The sequence below is a fragment of the Podarcis erhardii genome, assembly GCF_964252035.2.
Source record: "Podarcis erhardii genome assembly, chromosome: 1".
Classification (NCBI taxonomy): domain Eukaryota; kingdom Metazoa; phylum Chordata; class Lepidosauria; order Squamata; family Lacertidae; genus Podarcis; species Podarcis erhardii.
In genome coordinates this window covers 74,817,841-74,841,603 of record NC_138497.1, presented here as the reverse complement: position 1 = coordinate 74,841,603, position 23,763 = coordinate 74,817,841, and the positions used below count along the sequence as shown (strand labels likewise).

General features: G+C 44.2%; 1 protein-coding gene across 1 annotated transcript in view; it reads left to right on the top strand.

Annotated features, from left to right (window-relative positions):
• Positions 1–23,763, top strand: part of SLC67A1 (solute carrier family 67 member 1) — an 80,846-nt gene that overhangs the window by 22,185 nt on the left and 34,898 nt on the right. Inside the window, exons 6-7 of the mRNA XM_081841535.1 lie at positions 20,121–20,236; positions 21,433–21,543. Coding sequence (XP_081697661.1) covers positions 20,121–20,236; positions 21,433–21,543 — 227 coding nt within the window. The remainder of the gene's footprint in view (positions 1–20,120; positions 20,237–21,432; positions 21,544–23,763) is intronic.

The window sequence follows — 23,763 nt, the reverse complement described above, 5'->3', positions numbered from 1 at the left end:
CCCTGATAATATGACTTTTAGAAGAAGCTATAGGCTGTGTACACACTGTACATTTAAATCATATTTAAATAACAGCCCCCTACCCAAGAATCCTGGGAATTGGTAATTTGTTAAGTGCCCTGGGATTTGTTACTCTGAGAGTTAAACTACATTTCCCAGGATTCTTTGAGGGGGGAAAATATAATTTAAATGCATAGTGCATAATATGCAGCCAGTATTGTAAGACTAATGGAGAGCTGTGGGGTAGATATACCTCATAATTAAGGACACCTTTTATCAAATAAATACATGACAAGAGTAATGAATAGCTGTGGGCCTCATTCACATATCTTCCCCACTTTATCATTTGAAACCATTTCAAATGTACCGTAATTGCCATGTGGCATAAGGCTTTCATTGACTCTGAACTTTATCTCAGATGGAGAGGAATGAGGATGTGATTGTCCTGTTGCTGTGCAATTTAGGCTGACTGCAAAAAGGAAGCTGGACATGTCCAGGCTTGCTTTATTCAGCCCTGTCCTGATTTGTTTGGAGAGGAATCTGTCACTGATAGGCCCCCCTCCCCACCAAGACCCAACAATGACAGGAATTTTTAGTGGGATAGCGGATCCTATGTCAGTAATGACTGCTTGAAACCATTCCCTGTCACAGAGACAATTTGTTCCTTTCTTTATAATCCTGAGAGAGTGGATTGCCCCCAGAACAAGGTGACCTACTTTGCTACCCTGTGGAAACCAAAAGAGCCACAAAATTAGTGCTGGTTTGCTCTAGGGTGCCTCCAGAATGTCACTATTTTGCACACGGGGTTCAGGAATGTACCAGAAATTTATGTTTGCCCAAATAAAGTGCATCTAAGTTCTTTATAGCCCTGGAGCAACAAATTCATTACATTAAACAAACAAACAATCAAACCAGACTTTTTGCTGTTAGGAAAGTGGCAGGGGGAATGTGCTGAAAAGCATGCGATGAGTGAATGATGAATTGGAAGACATCTGAATCATGATGCAGGGTCTATCGTATAACTTTCCCACTAATAAATCAGATTGAGTGCTCAGTAAAGACCAGATGTAGTCTAACCTCTAAGCTTTGTGTGAGCGGATCAAGATGAATGCTCAATAAGAAAAGGTCATCTGGATGATACCTAACTTATGTTGTGTTCATGCTCCCATTTATTGTGCACTCTCTGCATTCCACTGCTGGGTTTTTAATCCGTGTTCAAACTATGTTATTCAAAACAGTTTGAATGTGGCCTAACAGTGCAATTCTAACCTCGTGATTAAGTCCTGTTGAATTCAGTGGTGCTTATTCCCATGTAAGTGTGGTGAGGATTGCAGCTTAAAGCGCCTGTATCATCCTGCCAATGGTGAGGAGAATTTCCTCACTAGATCTACCGCTCTTTGTGTCCATCTAGCTAGCACAGACAGCCTTTAAAGCATAGCTGTCAACTTTCAGATTTGAAAATAAGGGATTAGCAGCCTCACCTGTCCCGGGGACAATCTACGGGATATCTAACAATCCGGGATAGTAGCGGGAAGCAGCGGGAAATGGCGCTGGAATAAGGGAATTTCCCGCAAAAAAAGGGAAGGTTGACAACTATGCTTTAAAACAAGGACCATTCCCTTCAGCAATCCTACATATTGAGTTGAGCTTCTCACCCTTTTTCTGCCTGATAACTAGGCAAGCCTCCTTGGACCCAGTCTGTAAGCCATATAAAACTAGGAAAATTGTAAACCTCCTGATGTTTGAGGCTTCAACTCCCATCAGCCCCATCCAATATGGCCAATGGCCAGAGGTGATGGATATTGTGATCCAGAAACATTTGGGAGGCCAGAGGTTCCCCATCTCGGATGTAACACGATAACTGCACACAAGTTTTGTATTGCTTTGATTTCCTTGACATAAGGCAACTGTAGTATGTGCAGCATCAGAGAAAGCAACTAATTGGAGGTGTTGTAAAAATAGTAACAGAAGATTCCTCCTAATGACTATAACAAAAGGGCCTGTCCATTCAGGCAGACCTTACAAGCCTTAATTAAGGGCTTCAGCTTCTGCCCGGTTTAAATGATGTGATTCATACTGCTAGCTTCAAGAACTACTGTTTCAGGAAATATATCTGCTTAACAGATAATATCACTTCCTTGGATGAAGGTATATCAAGGGACCATACAAGAAGTACAAGCAAGGACTTGATTATTCTTAGCTGACTACAACTGTCTCCATTGAAAAGTGTTGCATTTGTGTTCACATCAGATGATGTGAAAGTTCTGCATGCTGTGGTTGGTTTCTGACTGCTTTTTCACAACACCAAGTATACAAATGACTAAGGTGCCTGTGAACTGACATCCTGAATCTCAAGTTCCCTTTCTTCTGATGGAGTCACTCTCTCAGGGGGTTCTGAATCTACAGTGTTGAGCATTCTACATCCAAGTGGTCCATGTGGCTGATAGGTTCTAGCACAGGACCAGCTCAAGCTGTTTAGTACATATAGCTGGCTTCCCACATGCACTTTGGGGATGTCCTTTTCAGAAAACACACTAACTTTTTCACAGGGTATTTCTCATACTTCCCACATCCCTGATTCTGCTTCATTTGTAGAAACTGCCATGTGGAATGTCCTGTTTGTAGGCTTCCCCTCTAAGGCATCAGTTTGGCCACTGTGGGAGACAGGAGACAGGCCTTCAATCTGATCCAGCAGGATTCTTTGTATGTTATCTCCCCCCACAGACTGTACACTTATTTGTGAGGCTGATAACATCTGATTGCAAACAGAGCGGGGGAATCATGTGGGTAGGTGTGATATATCTTTAGCTGCTATATTTCTATAGCATCTGTGGACTTCAGGGTATGTTACAAACATCAATAAATATAATACTATGGCTATGAGGCATAAGAGCCAAGGAACTTTGTCCCAGAAACCACATTATCTAGATCAATGTAATGCTGACCTTTAAAGCCCTAAATGGCCTTGGTCCAGTATACCTGAAGGAGCGTCTCCACCCCCATCGTTCAGCCTCAACACTGAGGTCCAGCACCGAGGGCCTTCTGGCGGCTCCCTCACTGCAAGAAGCGAAGTTACAGTGAACCAGGCAGAGGGCCTTCTCGGTAGTGGCGCCCACCCTGTGGAATGCCCTCAGATGTCAAAGAAATAAACAACTATCTGACGTTTAGAAGACATCTGAAGGCAGCCCTGTTTAGGGAAGTTTTTAATGACGGATGCTTTAATGTATTTTTAATATTTTGTTGGAAGCTGCTCAGAGTGACTGGGGAAACCCAGCCAGATGGGTGGGGTATAATTAATTAATTAATTAATCAATTAAAATTGAAATGACTCTTCCAGAAAAAGTCTGTTGTGTTTTACAAACTCAAAATTCCCCAAGAATGAATTTTTACTACTGTACTGAGTAGTGAAGGCATGGAATAATGGTTCCCTTCCCTGCATTTTCATGTGTTTTGAAGTCCACAACTAGACCAGGATTGCATAGGAGAATTGGTAATAGAGCTCATTTGACGACGCACTTAACCTAAGTGGGCTGCAAAGAACTTCCTGAATCACCATCTTAAGACCGTGACACACTTGAAGCAAAGCCTGTTTGTCAGCCAGCTGGATGAAAAATCCATTAAATACTGCCAACATAAAATTGTGTTATTGCATTTTTAAAAAGAAGAGTCCCAAGGTCCACCTGCCAGGAGAAAGTAGGCAACCTGGTTTACATTAGCAAAGATATTTTTGAACTCTGCATTTTTCCTGCTCAATGCATATGAAAGTAATTGACACTCCAGATTTAATGATGCTGAGCTGTTATGGATGAAATGTGCAAATCCTCCCACATTGTGGTCAAGCGTAACTGATCTGCTTCTCTTCCTGTAATTAAACCAGAGTTTTTTAGAAAATTGCTGCTCTCAGTTCCCGCAGTGAAATTGGCTGGCAACGTCATGTTGCTCCCCACTGCCTTGGGAAATAGTTCTCCAAAGCATGCCAAAAATATTTCATTCATTTAATAGGGGATGTGTTATGCTTGGGCTGATTTTACTGAAGAGAGCATTTAGCTAGACAGCTTCCCATTGTCTTAGTTTCCTCTCTGGAAAAGGGCTCGCTACTTCATTGCTGGCTAAGTTTGACGTAGTCAGCCCTTCCTGAGTTCACGCAGGCTGTTTTTACTTATGTAATGTCTCAAAGCACATAGGCCTTGGCCTCTTAATTCATTAGTATCTTGAAGCAGAACACCCCCCTAAGCAGGATTTCCTGCTGCAAGGTGTAGCAACGATAGAAAAATCTGGCTGTAGCTCAGGGTTGCATTGATAGCATCACCACACCTATTTTGACAATTCCACCCAGGCTTGTGATTTGGCTCCCATGTGAATTTCTAGCAGACAGTGGAGGCATGGGAAGGGAAGGGTTTTGTTGTATGTCAACTGGACAATATGACTGTTTCTTTAGGCTTTTTTAAAAATATATTTTATTAAGGGTTTTCTTGTTTTACAGTGTAAGTGTAATGCCTCGTATTTTTTTCCCCCCCATGTAACATTTTTACAAATCCATTTCATTTGTTGAGGCATTAGGGGGAGAAGAAAAAAGAAAAGAAGAAAAAAGAAGAAAGGAGGGTGGAAGGAGGGAGATGGATGGGGGTGGGGTGGGGTGGGGTAGCGGTGTTTCTATTATGCTTAATGTATGTAGTTTGGTGTCAGCGTGCTTGTGTTGTTCACTTGTGTTCCTTTGGTGGTGAGAGAGGTTGGGGTTGGCCTAGGATGTGATTGTTTGTTTGTGATTGGCTGTGGTGATCTTTGTTTTCGTGTGTGAGTGAGGTGGGTGGGTGTTTTGGATCAAGTTAGCCATATTGATTTGTATGCTGTTGGTGGATTATTGTCATTGTCCTGTTGGGCTGTGTATGTGATAAAGGGGAGTCATATCGGGGTGAAGGTGTCTTCTTCTGTTTGTCCCCGTGTCAGTTTCAGTTTGTTAGTTAATTTTTCTAGTAGGGCTGTTTCCCATACTATTTGGTACCATTGGTCCATGCTTACTCCTGACAGGTCTCTCCAGTGTCTGGTTATGGTGTTTCTGGCTGCTGAAAGTAGGTGGGTTATGAGTTCTTTGTGGAGTAAATGGGCATTGTTGTCTTGGAAGATGTTTAGTAGGGCCAATTCTGGGGTGAAGTCTAATACTTGCTTTGTTATTTTACATATTTCTTGTATGGCTGTTGTCCAGAATAGTTGGATTTTGGGACACTCCCACCACATGTGGAGGTATGTGCCTGTGGAGGTGCACCCTCTCCAGCATTTTGGTGAGGTTCCTGGGTGTATTAGCGCTAGTTTCCTTGGTGTTTGGTACCACCTGTAGGTGAGTTTCAGTGTGAGTTCTTTTCTTTTCGTTGATATGGATTTAAAGGGGGGTTTAGACCACATTCTGGTCCATTGAGTGGGGTTAATCTCATAGCCTATGTCATTCTCCCATTGTTTTTTGATTGCGTCTAGGGGATTTGCGGGATTTTGGAGTAGTATTTTGTATATTGCGGATACCGTCCCTTTACCATTTCCCTTTGTTGTTAGGAGGAGGTTTTCAAAGGTTGTCAGGGGCCTAGTTGCTGCTGATTTTACTGTTGGGTTGTTTAAGAGGGCATGTAGTTGGTGTTGTGTTAACCAGGGCATTTGGGTGTCTTCTAGTTTGTCTTGTATTTCTTGTGTTGACAAGGGTTTGTTATTTTTATAAAAGTCTATTAGGCGATATAGGCCTTTGGTTCGCCAGGCTTTTATCTGGAGGTTTTGTGCTGCATGGTGGAATAATGGGTGGTACGCCAGGGGGATTCGTGGGGATGGGGTTGGGGATAGTTTGCCTATTTGTGTTTTCCATGCTTTGAGCATGGTCTGTGTGTACCTGTTAAGTGTTGTGGGAATTTTCTTTAGTTTGTTTGGGAGGAGTGGGTATGTTGTGGTGCAGGTATTTTCAATTGTGTCCCTCTCTAGGTGTACCCATTGTTTTGTCTCATCTTCTAGTATGTATGGAATTACATGACGTATTTGGTTGGCAATGTAATATGCTTCTATGTTGGGGATTCCCCATCCTCCTTCTGAGGTGGGGAGGTGCAGGTATTTGGGGCTTATTCTTGGTTTTTTATGTGAGAAGATGAAAGAGTGTAGTTTTCTCTGCCAACTGCGGAGTTGGGTTGAGGGGATCGATTGGGAGGGTTTGGAATAGGTAGGTTAGTTTTGGGAGTGTGATCATTTTGATCATGGCTATTTTGTCTGAGAGAGTGAAATTCGTGTTATTCCATCTCTTTAGGTCTTTGTTAATTTGCCGCCACAGGGGCTTGTAGTTGTAGAGGTACAATTTGTTGAGGTTTCTGGTTATTTGTACCCCTAGGTATCTGAACTTGGTGTGGCAGCGTTTTATTATGGTGACCTTCGTGAGCTCTTTTTGGGTGTGAGGAGGGGTGTTGAAGCACATAGCTTCTGACTTTGTAAAATTTACCTGTAGGCCCGACACCATTGCAAATTTGTTGAGTTCTCTGATTAGGGAGGTTGCTGTGCTTATGGGGTCTGGTGTTGTCACCATTAGGTCATCTGCAAAGAGCCCTAATTTATAGGTTCTGCCTTTTATTTCCACTCCCTTGATGTCTGTGGCTGCTCGGATGCGGATTGCTAAGGGTTCCAGAGCCAGGATAAATAAGAAGGGAGACAGTGGGCATCCTTGTTTCATGCCTCTTTGGATAGCTATAGTATTAGAATCCATATTGTTAATTCTGCATTTTGCTGAGGCTTGGGAGTATATTTGTTTGAGGATTTGTAGGAAGTTGGGGCCAAATTTCATGTTAGTTAGTACTGCTAATATGTATTTCCACTCTAAGCAATCAAAGGCTTTGAGGATGTCTAGGGACATAATTGTCAATGGGAGTTTCGTTGCCTTGCTGTGTTCGATCAGGTTCAGTAGTTTCCTGATGGGGTCTGTTATATTGCGGCCAGGGACAAAGCCAGTCTGGTCTGGGGCTATTAACTTGTGTAGGAAGATTTTTAGGCGGTTGGCCAAGATTGATGTGAATATCTTGTAGTCTTGGTTTATTAATGAGATTGGGTGGTATGATTCTACTTTGAGGCTGTCTTTTAGTGGTTTTGGGATGGAGACTATTTTGGAGTGGGTCCAGGTTTTGGGGATGGGACCCCCTTTTATGATGTCGTTGAATAGGCGGGTCATGTAGGGCATCAAGGGTTCTTTGAATTTCCTATAGAATTCTGCTGTGAAGCCGTCTGGGCCTGGGGCTTTGTGTGGTTTCAGGTTTTTGAGGACCACATCTATTTCCTCTGGGGTGATAGGGCTGTCCATGAATTCCTGTTCCTCATCAGTTAGGGTAGGCATGGTCAGTCCTGCTAGAAATGTTCTGATTTCCTTCTCTGGTGGGTTATGGGAGGTGTATAGGTTGGAGTAGAATTCTGCAAATTCTGAGGTTATTTTTTCAGGGGAGGATGTTATGTTGCCGTCTTTTTTGGTGATGCAGTGTATTCTTGTTTTGAGTGCTTTTTTCCTACATCTATTTGCTAGTAATCTGGAGTTTTTCCCTCCATATTCATAGAAACGTTGTTTAGAATATAGAATGCTGATCATTGTTTTGTTAATTTCTAGGGAGTCTAGTTCTCTCCTTTTTTGTTCTATAAGTTTGAGGAGTTTTTTAGATCCTGTTTGTTTGTAGCGTGTTGAGAGGGCTGTGATGTCTTGTTCTATTTTGCTAATTTTTGAGGAGGTTTGTTTTTTAAGGAATGTTTTCTCTTTTATGCAAGCTCCTCTGGTGACCGCTTTCATTGTGTCCCATAGGAGGGGGGTTGTTATATTGTCTACATCGTTTTCCTTGAAGTAGTTTTGGAGGGTTTTTGTGAGACTCTCTCTAATTTGTAGTTAGGATGGGACTGAAGGACCATGATGGGGTGGTTTGTGTTCCTTCTCCTATTTTAACGATGACTTCTACTGGGGCGTGATCTGTGATTTTAATGTTACCGATGTTTGTTGATTCCACTGAGGGGATCAGACCCTGTGTGAGTAGAATGCTGTCCAGTCTGGACACTGTATCATGACGTCCCGATTGGAATGTATGGCTGATGTCTCCCGGGTTTTGCTCACTCCAAATGTCGTAGAGACCCCTGTTTTTTAGCATTTTTAGTAACTTGTAAGAGTTCCTAGTTGTTGGGGGTTTCCTTCGGAGGAAGGTTGCCCATGGGGTTGTAGGGTGGATATCTTTCAGGGATATACCTTTCATATTTAGATTGAGGTCCCCTCCTAGGATTGCTTCCCCTTCAGAGAAGGAGAGGAATTTGTTTAGTGTCTTCTGGAAGAATTCTAATTGTTTCGCGTTTGGGGCATATATGGAGCCAATTGTCAGTTTGATTTTACCATCTAGTGTCCCTTTAGCGAAAATGAATCTGCCTTTTTTGTCCCTGAGGACTGTTGTGGCAGTGAAGTTCAGGTCTCTACTGAGTATTATGGCTACACCGCGAGCTTTCCCTGAGCCTCGTGCGACCCACTGCTGACTGAAGCGGGGGTCGCTCAGGAGTTTGCTGCCTTTGGGTGGGTTGTGTATTTCTTGTAGGAAGGTGATGTGTGGTTTCATGGTGTTTATGTATGAGGTGATGCGTTTTCTTTTGATGGGGTTTCCCAGCCCCCTCATGTTTAATGTAATTGCTTTTAGGTTAGCCATCTTGCTTATCTATTATGTGGGGCGATTCCCTGCCAACCCGTTCGGGTTGTCTTGTGTCTCTCTCTTCGTGTTGTTTAAAGAACCAGTGGGGTTGCGCTGACCTAGGGTGTGGTGGGTGGGGGGCTAATGGGATTAGAGTAAGATTTGGGTTAAAGAGTAGGGGGTAAGTTGTAGAGAGTTTCCTATATGTAGTCATATAGGTGTTTGTTTGGGGTATTTTGGGCCATCTGGCATTTAGCCGGTTGGTCCTAGGTCTCAGCTGGTGTGGAAGGCCGTGTTCAAGGACAGGCCGTCCCCCCTGTTGTTTGCGAGAGGGGGAGATCAGTGAGACAGTGTGAAGTGACTTTGTAACGTCGCTGTCAAGTATAAGGTTCATGAGCAATGTTGCCAATGTTATGAGCAACATTGTTGGTGTGTTGGGGTGTGGGTGTGGGTGCTGGTACGCTCTGGTGCCACCATAGTGCTGGTTGGGTATCAGATTTTAGCCTGATTGTGGGTTGTGTTATTGAGGTTGGAGGAGTTGTTTTTCCTTAGTATGGAGTATGGGAATGTTGAAGGTGTGGGTGGTGGGGAATGTGGTTGAGGTCGTCTGGGCTGGTGTTGGGGTGGGGATTTCTGTGGGGGTGTGGGGCTGGGGGGATGTTGATGGTGTTAACTAAATCTATGTTTTGGGGGGGAGAGGGGGAACGGGGGGCGGGGGGCGGGGGAATCACCAGTCCTTCAGTTTGTGGCTTCATTCAGCTGCGGTTGTTGTTGTTGTAGGGTTGTCCATCTGCGATGAATTGGTTTGGTTAATCTTGGTCTGGTTTCTTGTGTCGTATGGCCGGCGGGGTGGTTCTGAGCATGATGCTTGTCTGTATTGGTTTGCGTTGTTGTGCCGCTTCTGTTGTTTCCTTTTCTTCTTCTCTACCGTCGTCCAGTTGTTTGCTGTTGTTTCCTCGTGGTTGGGGCTGTCACTTGGTGGGTTTGTCGGTTGCCATTCCGGTGGGAGGTCGAGTTCAAGGTTCTTTAGTAGTTGTAGGGCCTCAGATATGTTGGTGGCCGTGTGTTGTGTTGTATTAGTTGTTACAATTAGGCGGAAGGGGAAGCCCCATCGGTATTTGATCCCGGCTTGTTGGAGACGCTGGGTGAATGGGCGCAGGCTTTTCCTCCGGTTTAGGGTATCCTGGGATAGGTCCTGTAGGGCCAGAATGGGGGTTTCTCCATATCGAAGGTTGGTTGAGTTTCTGAGGTTGTTCCATACCTCTTCCTTCTTTTTGTAGCGCGTGAAGCATACAATGATGTCTCTTGGGGGGGCGCTGGGTTTTGGCATGGGTTTTAGGGCTCTGTGAGCCCTCTCCAAGTCATCTGCCTCAAGTTTCAGGCCTGGGATTGTGTTTTTCAGCCAGCGTATAATTAGGTCTGCTGGGCTTTTCTCCTCTGTTTTTTCAGGAAAGTTGCGGAAGCGGATGTTACAGCGTCTATTGCAATCTTCAAGGTCGGCTTGCTTAATTTTCATCTCTCTGTGTTCTGCTTCCATTTGGTTTACCAGTTCATCCAGTTTCTTGTTCACACGTGCATTCTCCTCCCGGTATTGCTCTATTATTCTTTCTTGCATTTGGTTCTTGTTCTCTAGAGCTTCCACTTTGGAGGTTAGATTGTTGATTAGTGCCTGCATGGGAGCCATTGTGGCCTTCAGTGTTTCTTCTAATCGTGCTTCTAATCTTGCTTCCATTTCCCTCAGATCTCGTTTCGTTACTGGGTGGTCGTCATCTTGAAGGGGAGTTACGGTATTGGCATTGTTTGCCATCTCCCTGGTTGGTGTCATCTCAGTCTCCCTAATGGTTTTGGTTTGAGGTTGGCTTGGCATCCTCTTGGAGTAGGGCGTGTGGTGGTTAGGAGTTGTGGCAGTGGTGATTCCTGGGTATTGTTGGGTTGCTGGGCTGATCAGGCGTTGCCGGTGGCTTTTACAGAGCGTTTGGATTAGGTGGTCATTTGTGTCACTTCTAGCCTGTGTTTTAAGAACTTGTCTAGAGTTTCTGTGGTTGCCTCAGCGTTGCCGCCAAAGCGGGGGGGGGGGGGCAGGTAAGTAGAGATGGGTAGACTAACGGACAGACAGTTCATATAAGGGGGAGGGGTTAGCAGGTAGAGATGCAAGAGATTAGAGGGGTGGGGCCAGGGAAAATATGTGTTTAGGAGGGGGTTGTATATACCCAAAAAGGGTATTGGGGTCCGGTTAAGGTGGAGGTTGGGGTTGGGGGTGCGCTCAGAAACAGAGACAGACAAATAGGCTATATGTAAAGGGTGGAGGGAGAAAAAGGAAGAAGAAGAAAGAAAGAAGAAGGGGGGAGACGGGGGGGTGAGAGGGGAGATTGGAGTAAAAGAGAAGAGAGAGAGAGAGACAAAAAGAGAGTTGAAAGAGAGAGGAGAGATAGTACAGTAATATCGGCGGTATTAGATTGCCGCAGTAGTTTTAGCTATAGTATGAGGGGGGCAACGTAGGATATGGTGATATGAATGTGTGTATGTGTTTCCTTTAGGGGAAGGGGGGGGGGATGGAGAGAGGGAGGAGGAAGAGAAAAGGAGAGGGGGAGGGGGAAGGGTGGGAAAAGGAGGGAGAAGAAAAGAGAGGGGGAGAGAAGGGAGGGGGAGGGAGGGTGAGCTGTGGCAATGGTATGGGGGGGAAAGTCTTATTTTAAAAGAGGGGGTGGGGGGAAAGGGCTCCCCCCTCAAAAACAAGCTGACGAACAGGCTAAAAAGGGGGAGTTGATTTTAAAAGATAAAGGGGATAGAGAACAAAATTGGGGATGGAGAAAGGTGGGATAAAAGGAAAAAATAAAATAAAGGGGGTGAAGGGAGAGAGAGGAGAGAAAAAAGGGAGAGAAAAATAAACGGGGGGGGGAGTATCAATAGCAATAGCAGTGATATGGAGGAAATTTTTGTTTAAAAAGAGAGTGGTGGTCGTGGATGGGGGTGAAAGATCCCCCCCTCAAGAACAAGCTAACAAATAGAATAGAAATAGAAATAGAATAGAGAGGGGGGATTGTGTGTTTTTTTTAATATATATAAAAAAAGAAACCTATTTCCCCCTAATTATTATTATTATTTTCTGTTTGAAAAAAGTAAGGGTGGCTGCTGCAGCAGTGGCCCCTCTTTTAAAAAGAAAAATGATCAAAGTAGGTATATTGGGGGGGGGGGGGAATAAAAAAAGGACTTTTTTTAAAACAAAAAAAAGGGAGAGGGGAGGAAGGGGTTAAAAAAGGATATATATATATATATATATATATGCAAAGTCTGCCCAGCCACGTACATTGGACAAACAAACAGACGAATAAATGCACGTATCGCAGAACACAAGAATGCCGTCAAAAAAGAAGAAAAAACTTCCTCTCTTTTCCAACACATGAAAGAAACAGGACACGAAATTAATTTTGCAGATTCCAAATTGCTCTTTAACACGGAACATCACCACAAGAGAATAATCATGGAAGCCATCGAGATAGAGAAACACCCTCACAACATGAACAAGCGTGACGACACATCCCGCTTGCCAGACATCTGGAAATTAGCCCTCCCCACAAAAACTGACACCAGATCCAGAGGCACACAGAACGCCAACACCAATCAACCACACCAGACCCAAACCCAGACCCTCTCCACAGATGAATTACAGACACCATCCAGTAGCCAATCCATGGTGGCACCTCCGGATGCTGCACCCCCCTGCAATCCCTACACAGATCTGGCTGACACAAGCCACAAAACCACAGCTCGCCCCTATACACGAAGCCAAGCCAGAGCACAACTAAGTACAGTACAGCCATCTTCTCAGGAAAACTCTTCACAAAGTTCAAGAGGTCAAGACACAAAGACTTTAACAACTAATCCACACCTAATGACCCACCTAAGTGGTACTCAGGATATCACTCAAGAAATCACTCAAGATATCTCTCAAGTAATTAAGGAACAAAAGAAGAAAAGGCACACTAGCCTGGGAACTTCCTCTCTGCCCAGAACATTGGAGGCTATACACCACACCCCCTCTACAGTATTTATAGGAACTCAAACACTGAGATCCTGCTCTGTTCCAGTAACAAGAAGCCGAAAGCACCAGCCTGAAGATGACGAGTGAGACCTCGTCGAAACGTCGCCTAGACACCCCAACTTTTACACGGGAAGACACCCGAGGACACCAAAACCTGCATATATATATATATATATATATATATTTAAAAAGGGGGGGGGGAAAGAGGGTAGTTTCTTCCTTTCTGCGATCTCCTTTGTCATGCGGTTTTCCTCTGTTTTCCGGAGGGGTAGGCTCCCGTCGGCTCAGCCACGTGTTTTTTCGGAGCCTGTTTTTTCGGAGCCGTGCTCACCTACCTCTCCTCTTCTTTCCCGTCAGCAGAGATGGGGGGCAGCAGCGGTAAAGTTGGGGCTCTTTTTTCTTTCTTTCCTTTTCTCCTTCTTTCCCCCTTTTCTCTTCTTTTTCTCCCTCTCTGCGTTGGCTGCACTGTCCTCCTGGTTTTGGAGCTCCTCTTAGCTGTTGGGGGGGGTGGTCGGGTGCCTTTCCAGGTGCCTTTCCGGCTCAATCTCAGTCCTGGGGGGGGTGTTTTGGCTCCTTTGATAGACCCCTGGGCACCCCCAATTCCTCTCTGCTGGCAGTGCTGGCGGCAGCAGTCCTGGGAGTCCGGGAGTCGGCCAGACAGAGCCTTTTACTCTGGCTGGCTTCAGGAGCTCTTTTCTGCTGTTGCAGCCGCCATGCTGCCTCGCCGGAAGTCCCTGTTTTAGTGTTGTTAGCCGCCCTGAGCCCAGCTTCGGCCGGGGAGGGCGGGATATAAATAAAATTTATTATTATTATTAGCTCTGCTGCATGGGCGGGAGTCTGGACCTGCCCTAAAGTGCTGCCTTAGGCTACCACCGGGGGATGGACGCCTCCGAAGCAGAGAGGCTGGCGAGGAGCGCCGGCTTTCCGAACCTTCCCGAGCAGCCGAAGTGGCTCGGCACGAGCGGGCGAGCGAGGTACGAACAGAGCGGCCGGAGTCGGCTTCCCCCGTTTCTTTAGGCTTTTGTATAGGGTGATGCTTGCTGAATGGGACTTCAACAACAGAAAATGTTGCTCAGTAGCAGGGCACTTGGTTTGCATGCAAAAGGTCAATCTCAGGCATCTCCAAGCAAGGCTGGGAAAGGTCTCTGTCTGAAACCTTGGAGAGCTTCTTCCAGGCAGATAATATTGAGCCAGATAGGCCACTGGCCATGGTATAGGACAGCTTCCTTTGTACCTGATGACCAATCTGGAATGTTGGCTATGCCTACTATACCTGTAGGGTGCTGAGGAATTTCTGCCTTTGGTGTGTTCTGCCCATAGTATATGACTGTGGTGTTTGAAATGTAGCCAGTGAAGGAGGAGACAAAAGTCTGAGATTTGTAGCTGGCTGACAAAAGATGTCTTGTTACATCTTTGTGCTTGTGAAACATGCAACGATTCCTTGCTATGTTGTTCAGCAATCTATGTTTCTTCTGATTAGATGGAGCAACACTGAGCTTCGAGCCTCATGCACCTACAGCTCTCATGTAGTTAGACACATAGTCAAAAGCGGTACTTGAAAGTAGCTGAAATTGCCACGAATGAAGGCTTTATGTTGCTTAGTTTTGAAGTAGGCATGAATCATTGAAATTCAGTTTGTACGTTCTTAGATCTCAGCTGTGACCTTATTGAAGGGGGAAATGGAAATAAGCAAAGAATGATTCAGATTTGTTAAAGGGAGAAAAATGTCCTGTTTCACGAATATGAATAGGACCAACAGGAACTGTCCAACAATGAATTTTTTTTGGGTAGCATTCAACTAAGTTTGACTCAGAGTAGAACCAGTGAATGTAACCAAGTTAGGTCCATTAATTTCAACAGGTCACTCTGAATAATATTCAGTTCAATACCAACATTTTGCACCAGGTGAAGCTTCTGAATTAACTTCAAGTGGAGTCCTTCATAGAGTGGACCATGTTGCAGTGATGGATGCATGAGAAAGAGGCAGGAAAAGATAATGATGACTTGGGGAGCTGATTGGAAGAAAGTGAGTTGGAAGGGCCAGAAAGACAACAAGGGGAAAAAACTTCCATGGACATATGGGAAGTACCGTATTCAATTTGATTTGCATTGAGAATAGGAAGCAGGAATAAGCAGCTAACCTCATCTAATAGTTTTTTCAAATTTTATTTTATTTATTCACGTTCTGAACCACCTTTCATCATTTGTGATCTGAGGATGGCTTGCCACACAGTCACCAAAACACTGAAAACACAAACATTCAATCCAACAGTTTAATGTCAGCTTAAAACAATACGAGCCGGACACATATCCATTTCCTGTGCACCTTTGTCAAATCAAATATATGGATCTTCAACTGGTGTCTAAACCCCAAAACGATGGTGCTGGTCATGCTTCAATGACGCCATTGCTGTCCAGTCTGCAATTCCTAGAAAACTCAGTTTTCTATTTTAAGATGTACTGTTTAAGATCCATAAACATTTGAGAATGTTTGTAGATGTGGCTTTGATATTGCCTGGAAAATAAGCACACTCCATCCAGCAACAGTTTTCATTGTATCTCTTTACAGTGATTACTATACAAATGCAGCTACCATTTCTGTGTTTGGGTTGGTTTGAGATTCACCAAGGAAACATTAAATAGTGTTGTCCCTGACAGGTGATAAACCATGAATAGCTGCAGAGTGCAAAACCAATTCTGCAGTATAAATGTTTATGGCAGACTGTTGAATTGTACGTGCCTCCTTCGAGGTACTTCCATTCCAGTCAACCCTTTCCTTGGATGAAGCCTTTACACACCATGTCCAGTTTTACGTATAAACGCTTGTGACTCAGACAACACAGTTTATCCTTGGAGAGGGCTTCAAAGATGTACGTCTGTATTGTGAGGCAGGATTTCACCCAAGGGATACATAAACAGGAAGACATTTAGCCATAAGCAGACAGTGCCCCTAAACACACAACATTCCAGCAGATTAACAGGCCATTGGGGAGGCAGGCTGCAGATGCAACCCACTCAAGTGGGTTGAGGCCTATTGCTAGAGGCAGAAACAGAGTGACTCTGACGAGAACCTGCTCGCCATCCGTAAATAATCAGTCTCACACCAAGATGGGTTGCAGAAATCTGGCCGCAGCTCTCCCTCTAGAAGCTGCTGTAGCCCCAACCTTTATTGTGTGCCGAAGAAAGATACAAATTCAAGGAGAGAGCTTTGCCTCAGACAGCAGATAAAAGACAATACAATACATCAGTCTCATGTTCTCACACCAGACCACGCAGTTGATCATGCTATGCTACGTGAACCAATCATTTGGGACAGCACGAGCTCTCCACGCGTTGATCATGCTCCAAGCAATGCTTTCTGCTATGAAATCATCCTTGCAATAATAAACTTTTGCCCATGCTCTTATGGACAAATGACCATATTCCCACATGACTCCTCCTGCAGTTTTGGAAATTTGACAAGCTTAAGCAGCAGTCCTACTCCAGATGTTTTGAACTGCAGCTCCCACCATCCCTGCCTATTGACAAGTGGCTGGAGTTTATGGGAGGTGTAGCCCACAACATCTCACTACCAAGGCTATACACAATTACGTGGGAGGAAACCCCCTTGAACTCTGTAGGGCTTACATCTGAGGAGACATGCACGGCCCTTAAAGCCATCCCTCATTTAGTTAACATATATTTCTGGGGCCTGTTTATCCCAACAGAAACACTGCCCCATGTTGTCCCTGGGATCTCAAGGTCCCTGTTTATTAGGGTGGTGGTCCCCTGGTTGATCTCCACACCCTGATACCTTCTTCCACCTTTGCATAGAAAATGCTAGCAGGAACTAAGGAACTCTGGAACTTGTAGTTTTTGAGAGAACTATGGCATAGAGAGACAGGCATCGCTGCCTCTCAAGCTGCAAATCCTCTTGCCTAGAGTAAACCACCAGAATCAAAACATTTAATCTCTCTCAGACATCCAGAGGGGCTATAGCGCATCAGAAGTAGGACAAAAAAAGGCACAAACCCAGGACATTTGTGGTATAAAAAGTTACAGGATTTCAACAGGAAGGTACAATATATGCAGAGATTGGAAATGAAGCAGTGTGACTGCCCCAGTACTTTTGAAGGAACCAACACCATTGAAAGCAGAATAGCATGTGACTGTCCCGATACCACCATGAATAGACCAGTCTCTGTGTGCCATGCACACACATATGGGAAGAGGACCATGAGGCTGTGTGGCGTGCCAAGTTTTCAGAAATAAGGCGAGTCCCTGGTATGTCTCTAAGCAGTTCTGTTGCACTTAAAGCTTTTCTATCTTTACCTACATAATCCCTAGAAAAATCATCACAAGACTGCAAACACTGTAATCTGTTATCATGGTTGGTTTCCCTGCACATCTGACAGAGAATGGAATCTGCCAGTGGTATGAAAGCTGGTCCAGGTAACTTGGGAAGCTCTGAAAAGCTGTCAATATTAACTTTCCCTGAATATACACAATAAAATATGTGTCAACATGAGACCATTTTGTCTTTGTTATCAAGTGGATGGAATGTTAGAAGCTTCAGTGCAGACAGGAACTTGCCAGCCAACTCCTACTAAACACCCAAAAGAAATTCAGAAAAAGGGAATAACCCAATAAAGTAATTTGGCTGGTTTTTTGTTTTTGTTTTGCTGTTCCATAGGGAATTTTAGTTAGTCCTAGGCCACATTCACACCATATATTGAAAGCACCATGAAACCATGTTAAACAGTCATGGCTTCCCTCCCAAAGAATTCTAGAAGCTGAGTGTTTTGTGAAGAGGGATTGATTTCTGACCCAACCAGGAACCAGCCACCCCAGGGTTATCTGGTTCCAGTGTCATGTAGTTCCCCTTGCTCCATCTGCTTGTGCTTGATAAGGAATGAAGAATGGCCCTCATGCAGACCTGGGTTAGCCTGGAAGACCTTTTCAGCATTGCAGCCTATGTGTGATCCTTCAGAGGAAAGCTGGCCCGGCCCAGCCATTAGGCAGGGTGAGGCAGCTGCCTCAGGCAGCATGCCTTTGGGTGTCCTGCTTGCTTCGCCACCAATATTGGGCAAGACCGTGCCTCACACCAAATCAGCATCATCTTGCTCGGAATAGGCACCCATGGTGATGCTGGTTCTCCATTGGCAGTTGCAGCAAGGAGTGTAGTGGCAACTGAGCAGGCGCAAGTATGTGGTGGTGGGAGAGCGGCAGCAAGGCAAGGTGGCACTTCCTGGTTAGCTTGAAGCAGCGAAATGGGTCTCACTATCCCTGCTTGAGAATTTGGTAGTTTAAAGCCTTTCAGTGCCTTTCAGTGATGCGGGTGGTTGTGCTCACCCTATAATTTCAGATTGCCAGCTCTAGGAAATCCCAGGGATAAAATCCGCAATATATATATATATACACACAATATATATGAAAATGAAAAGCTTGAATTGTAGTTGACTACCCCACCCATGCAATTTGGGATCCTACAAGCAGAAGCAGCTACTGAAGCTGATAAAAATCTGTTCAGGTCTTAAAGTGTTGTGACTGAGTAAATGGATTAATTTTGTGGTTTAAGATAACAATTGCTTTGGCTGACGCCACCCAAGAAGATTGCAATTTGTTGAAATGTCTCTGTTTGCTTGAGGTGGTTTTCAGGAGGCTGATCTTATTCTCAAATAATCAGAAATTTGCTGTGGACTGTTCAAATTCCTATCTCCAGCAGTGCTTATGTATATTTTGCCCTTTGAAGTTCTTCAGTTGCACATACTGAGAAACTTGACTCTTGCTTTTGAGTTTTAGCAGTAAATGGCACCATGATGCATCTTGCTGCTATTCAACAGCTCCTCCATCTGTTCTGAGAAAACACCTGAGTCTCCTAAAGATCTCCTAAAGAATATGGTGAACAGCAGTGCAAATACATGTGAATAATGTGCCGCACTTTGCCTCTCACCTGCAAGGCAAATTCCCTTGCAGCTGGGGTGGGAACCAGCCCTCCCCCAATTTCATGTGGATGGCAAGGAGAGGAGTAATTGAGAGGAAACTGGGTGGCCGACGGAGAAAAGGGTGGTAACAGAATGAGAGAGAGAGAGTGCCTTGCCCACCATGGACTCTGCCTCCCTGCCAGCATGTGACCCCCAAGAGATTACCCCCCCCAACCAGGGACCACGTCCCACTACTGAAAAAAAGGTTCCCTAACTTGCCATGCACAGATACACTAACAGAAACATTGCCCATAAGATGTGGGCAATCATTGTACCCACAGCCTTACTAAGCCCTTTGTTTTTTATATAGCTTTAATCTGCATTTGAAGGAGAATAGTAATAAACCTCAGTGAATAGAGAAGAGAACACAATTATCTTTCCATGGAGAGAAGGTGATTTGGTATACGTGACACGAGGCCACCACAAAGGAGACCGTGGTTTCCCATGGCCTCTTGTTTAAGTTTCAGCAGCAGAGCCTCTTTCGAGCCCTGTAGACTCCACTCCCTTCCTCCTCTTTATCATTCTTGTTTGCCATTTCATAGTTTGCTTTGTGCTGACTGGGATAACATAAAATGAAAAATGTGTTTGCTTCTTTCCTGAAGTTTTCATCAGCAACGCCACTGTCTGTTATGAGGAAGTCAGGTGCATGTTTGCTACAAGTATTGGTCGCCTACAGAGAAACCCTGTACATATCCGCTCAGAAGTATGTCCCATAGAGTTCAATGGGACATTTGCCAGATAAACAGGTGAAGAGCTGTAGCCTGAGGGAGCAACCCTAACTCCCCATTCCTGCCCCACAGCCTGATGGGGCTCTGCAGTATAGCAGGGCCAGTGCTGCATCTGTAGCCCTGCTGCATGCAGCAGCCAGGGTGGAAGAGGCAGGAACAGGCAGATTGCTTGCCAGTGGACATCATCACATGATGCCAGTGGGGCTGGATGCGGCTCCAATGAATCCCAAGCTAGCTCAACCCCACTCGCTGCATGCCCCTAGAAAACCCCACTTTGCTGCCTTCCAGAAGTGGCTGCAGGTTGCAAGAGGGAGCTCCACATCTGTGGAGTGACAGTGGCAGCTGCAGGCAGGTTGGCACAGGCCAGCAGGGCTGGCTGGAAGGACACCTTTGCCTATTGCAACCTCCCACCCCCAGGTGGGGTGCAGGGAGAATTCAGACTGCTTTGTGAATCATGTAAAATACTAGGGGGTGATGAGATGATCCCAAAGTGCCCTTCATCTTGGGAGGCAGGGCTTGGAAGACTGGGGGGATCTATATTTGAATGCCTATATATGCTGCTGAATTAAGAGGATATTATGTAAAATTTAAATAATGGAACGTTATACATACAAGATTTTGAGGCAATGGATGGCTTGCCCATAGCTTGGCATTCCCCATATTATCCCCATAGCTTGGCATTCATAATAGCTACTTTTACCATTTTTGTTTGTTTGTTTTCCATCGACAGCGTCTACTTTCCTTGCTACATTGCACTAACAGGATGCCTCGCATGTGCTTTGACCATCCTCGTTTTTTTCCCTGCGCAGACAAAGCCGCAGTTGAAAGGAGATGCTGCACACCAGAGTGAGTGCTTACCATTTCTGACCTTTCCCTAACCCTAACCGATTACGCTTTAAAGACTAAGCTAAAAAGGATTTAGGTTTGTAAGCCAAACATGAGCAACTTTTCCATCTCCCATTATCCCTGGCCATTGACTGTACCAGGTGGGGCTAATGGGACCCAAAGTCCAACAGCATCTGGAGGGTCACAGATTGGTCACCCTCCCTGATGTAGTAATATTATTATTATTATTATTATTATTATTATTATTATTATTACCCGTCCTTTACCAGGGCAGGTCCCAGGGCATGTTATAGCAATTTAAAAATACAATATTGAAATCAATGTAAAGCAAATGCAATCAAAAGAACAGGCTGGGTCCTAAATATATATCATCTCTTTATGTATAGTCAAAGGGCAGAGTAAAGAGGTGTGTCTTCGGCATGCGATGGAAACTCCATAACAAAGGTACCAGGCACACCTCTGTGGGGAAGGAATTCCACAACTTAGGGGCTGCCATAGAAGTGAGGTTAATCAGTATCAGGCCTCTGTGTTGGTCCATTATAACAAGAACCAGGGGTTCTATCGAATGAAAAATTTATTAATACTAACCAGCATTCTCAGCAGTGAATACAAGATTTCACAGTACATGTATTCTTCTTTAGGTTAACATAAGGTTAACTGTTTTTTAGAGATTAATTAGATCTCTTCTTTATCATATTATAGATGGGCTTTAACATTTTGATTTTATTCTGGTTTTTATATTTGGCCTGAATGTATGTTTCCCTTTGTGAAAAGCAACTAATAAATGCAAATAACAATAATCAGCGATAAAACTATTCAAGAAATTAAGACCTTGTCTGCAGCTTGCTCCAGCTTTAAGAAAGTAATGGATAAAAGTTCTTATAGAATCTAGGCACATAACTGCTATACTTTACACTGGAATTTCTTGGGATTAGCACCAATGAATTTAATGGGACTTACTTTTGAAAAGTTGTGCATAGGATGATACTACTGTCAAAAATAAAATTCTGGAGTGCAGGTCTATTGCATGTTCAATGCAGTCATGTTCCCTAGGAAGGGCACCTATGCTGGAGAGAAGAGCGTAGAAAGTGTTCCTAAAGAAAGAAACCATTGTGCTCAGATATCATATGACTTCCTTGCTTTCTGGTGCCCACCTGGTTTCCCAGACTTTAACCTATTTTTAAAAATTTTTCTAGGTGTGTCCCAGTCCACTAGTGTATTTAGTCTCAAAGAAACTGTTCGCCTAATGAAACTTCCAGGTGTAATGGATGTTTTTTTAATCAAGGTACTTTCCGGATTTCCTTCAGGTGAGTGCTGTATGTTTGTTTTTTTAAAATAAGATCTCCAGTCAGAGATGATTGTTGCCCAGGGATTATTGGCATCTTTTGTGTTTCTGTCTCAGCAGAAAAATGTATTCCTTAAGTTGCAAATCATATAACGCTTAGTGTTGCATACTCCAGTATAACTCATGAGCCTGGTGTCAGCCAGCTTGTGGTCAGTCTAAGAGTGTATTAGGCTACCACCAAAATCATTGTTGCAGAAATTATTTGGGGGTTGTTTTTTTTTAGCCTCCACCTGTAACAGATGGAGTGGTGGGGCAGAGATAAGGGTGATGTGGTGCAAACACACTGCCAGGAGCACTGGATTGACTCTGCTGGTACGTTTACACCACACTGACCTAGCCACCCTCTTGATCTTCCCACTCCACTTAAACTCACCTGCTTGGAGGTCAGGTAAGTGCCTCTGGCCTACCACGCCATGTCCTGCTGGCCTTCAGCACCTGAGGCCATTAGCAAGTGGCCAAATTAAAATGAGGCCAGGGCTCTTACTGCTTTAATACTTGTTCAGAAGAGGGAATTTCAACAGGTGTAGCTTTTTGTGTAAAAAAGGACCTGGGGAACCCTTAGCACAGGAGTTAAACACACCATCAACGTAATGTCCAGTTTTTGTCTATATTTAAAACTCATTATTGTAACTTCTATACAATTACACAAACATACCCTTATGCTATGACTTGCTCAGTGGGGTGGACCTAAATCAGTAGCCTTTTGCTGCTTAGTAGGAGGGGTGAGGTCAGGGCTGCTTGGGTTGGCTCTGCCAGTGCTCACACGTAACCCCTGCCTCACTGTGTCAGTGACACCCCTCACAGCAAACTATTCCTGAAGCTTCTCCCCACTAGGCAAGCAGCTTTTGTACCACTTACATATACTTCAGTATCTTAAATTCAACATCTCTCTGCTTTATATACCATTGCGTCACTTCTTAAATAAAGGAGAAATTCTCAGAATTCAATACCATACAAAACACCCTTTAAATTGCAGGTATAGCATGGAATGTTTTTCTCACACTATTCAATAAGTGGGCTCCTATCCCCCCCCCCCAAGATACTCTGCCATTGTTTGAAGAGATTACATTTGAAAGACTGAACGAAAAAGAATTTGGGTTTGTAAGCTACATGTGGGCAAATTTTCTGGCTCCAGCTGTTATCTCAGTCCTGTATCTTCCCTTTTCAATCTGATCCTGTGCACATTAAACTGAATGGGTTCTTTTGTCCTCATATAATGCGTCAATCTTGCCATTAACATGGGTTCCCAGATTTTATCACTCCATTCATTTAGAGTTGGCATAACCTGTAATCTCCATTTACTTGCGTATAGTATTTTTGCTGCTGTCAACACCTACGAAACAAGGTCTTGTGTGTTCTTTTTTCATCAAGCCATCTATATAATTGAATAAGAAGAAGGAGGCAGGGTCTAATCCTATCTCACATCCCACAATTTTTACAATTAAATCGTGTGAGCACCACCACTGCTTTTTTTTAAGCTTCACTCCTCTGCAGTCCTTAATCTCCACTGAACTTGGTGGGACTTTCTTCTGAATAAAGATGCACAGGGTTGGGCTGCCCAGTGCTCTGATGCTCTTTCTGAGCCTATCTCTGTCCTCTGCGGCTGCTGATCCAACCTGCTGAGACCCTGAGAAGGGCTGTTATCCACTTATACATACCTCAATGCTGGAGGGATAACCTTCCGATAAATGTTCTCATTTATTTTCATCTCGTTGCTCCAACCATATAATTATTTTTAGTAATGTACACATATGTAGAGCCCAAATTATAGTGTTGCCTGTATTTATAATATAAGCAAAGCTGTGATGTACACAGGTTAGTGCGGTGCTGACAATTCCACAGGTGTCCATCTGCCCTGTTCTCCATCTATTAGAGAAAAGAAAAGAAATTGCATTTGAAAAATATCAAAGCAGAGTAAAAATTTCAGTAATCTTCCCAAGGGGTTTGTCACACTTGCTTTACTTCTGAGGTGACTGATGAGTATTTGGAGATATATTGTCTTTTGTCCTACACATCACCTCACTAGTGGGCTGCACTCTGCAGCCTTTCTGGCTTCCTCTGTTTCAATTAAAGGCCAGGGTAAGATATCACCTTCTTGTGGGGTTTTTTACAGCAGGAATTGCAGCCAGGGAGGCTGCAGATTGCTGTGGAAATGCTTACTGAAAAGAAGAACACACACCCT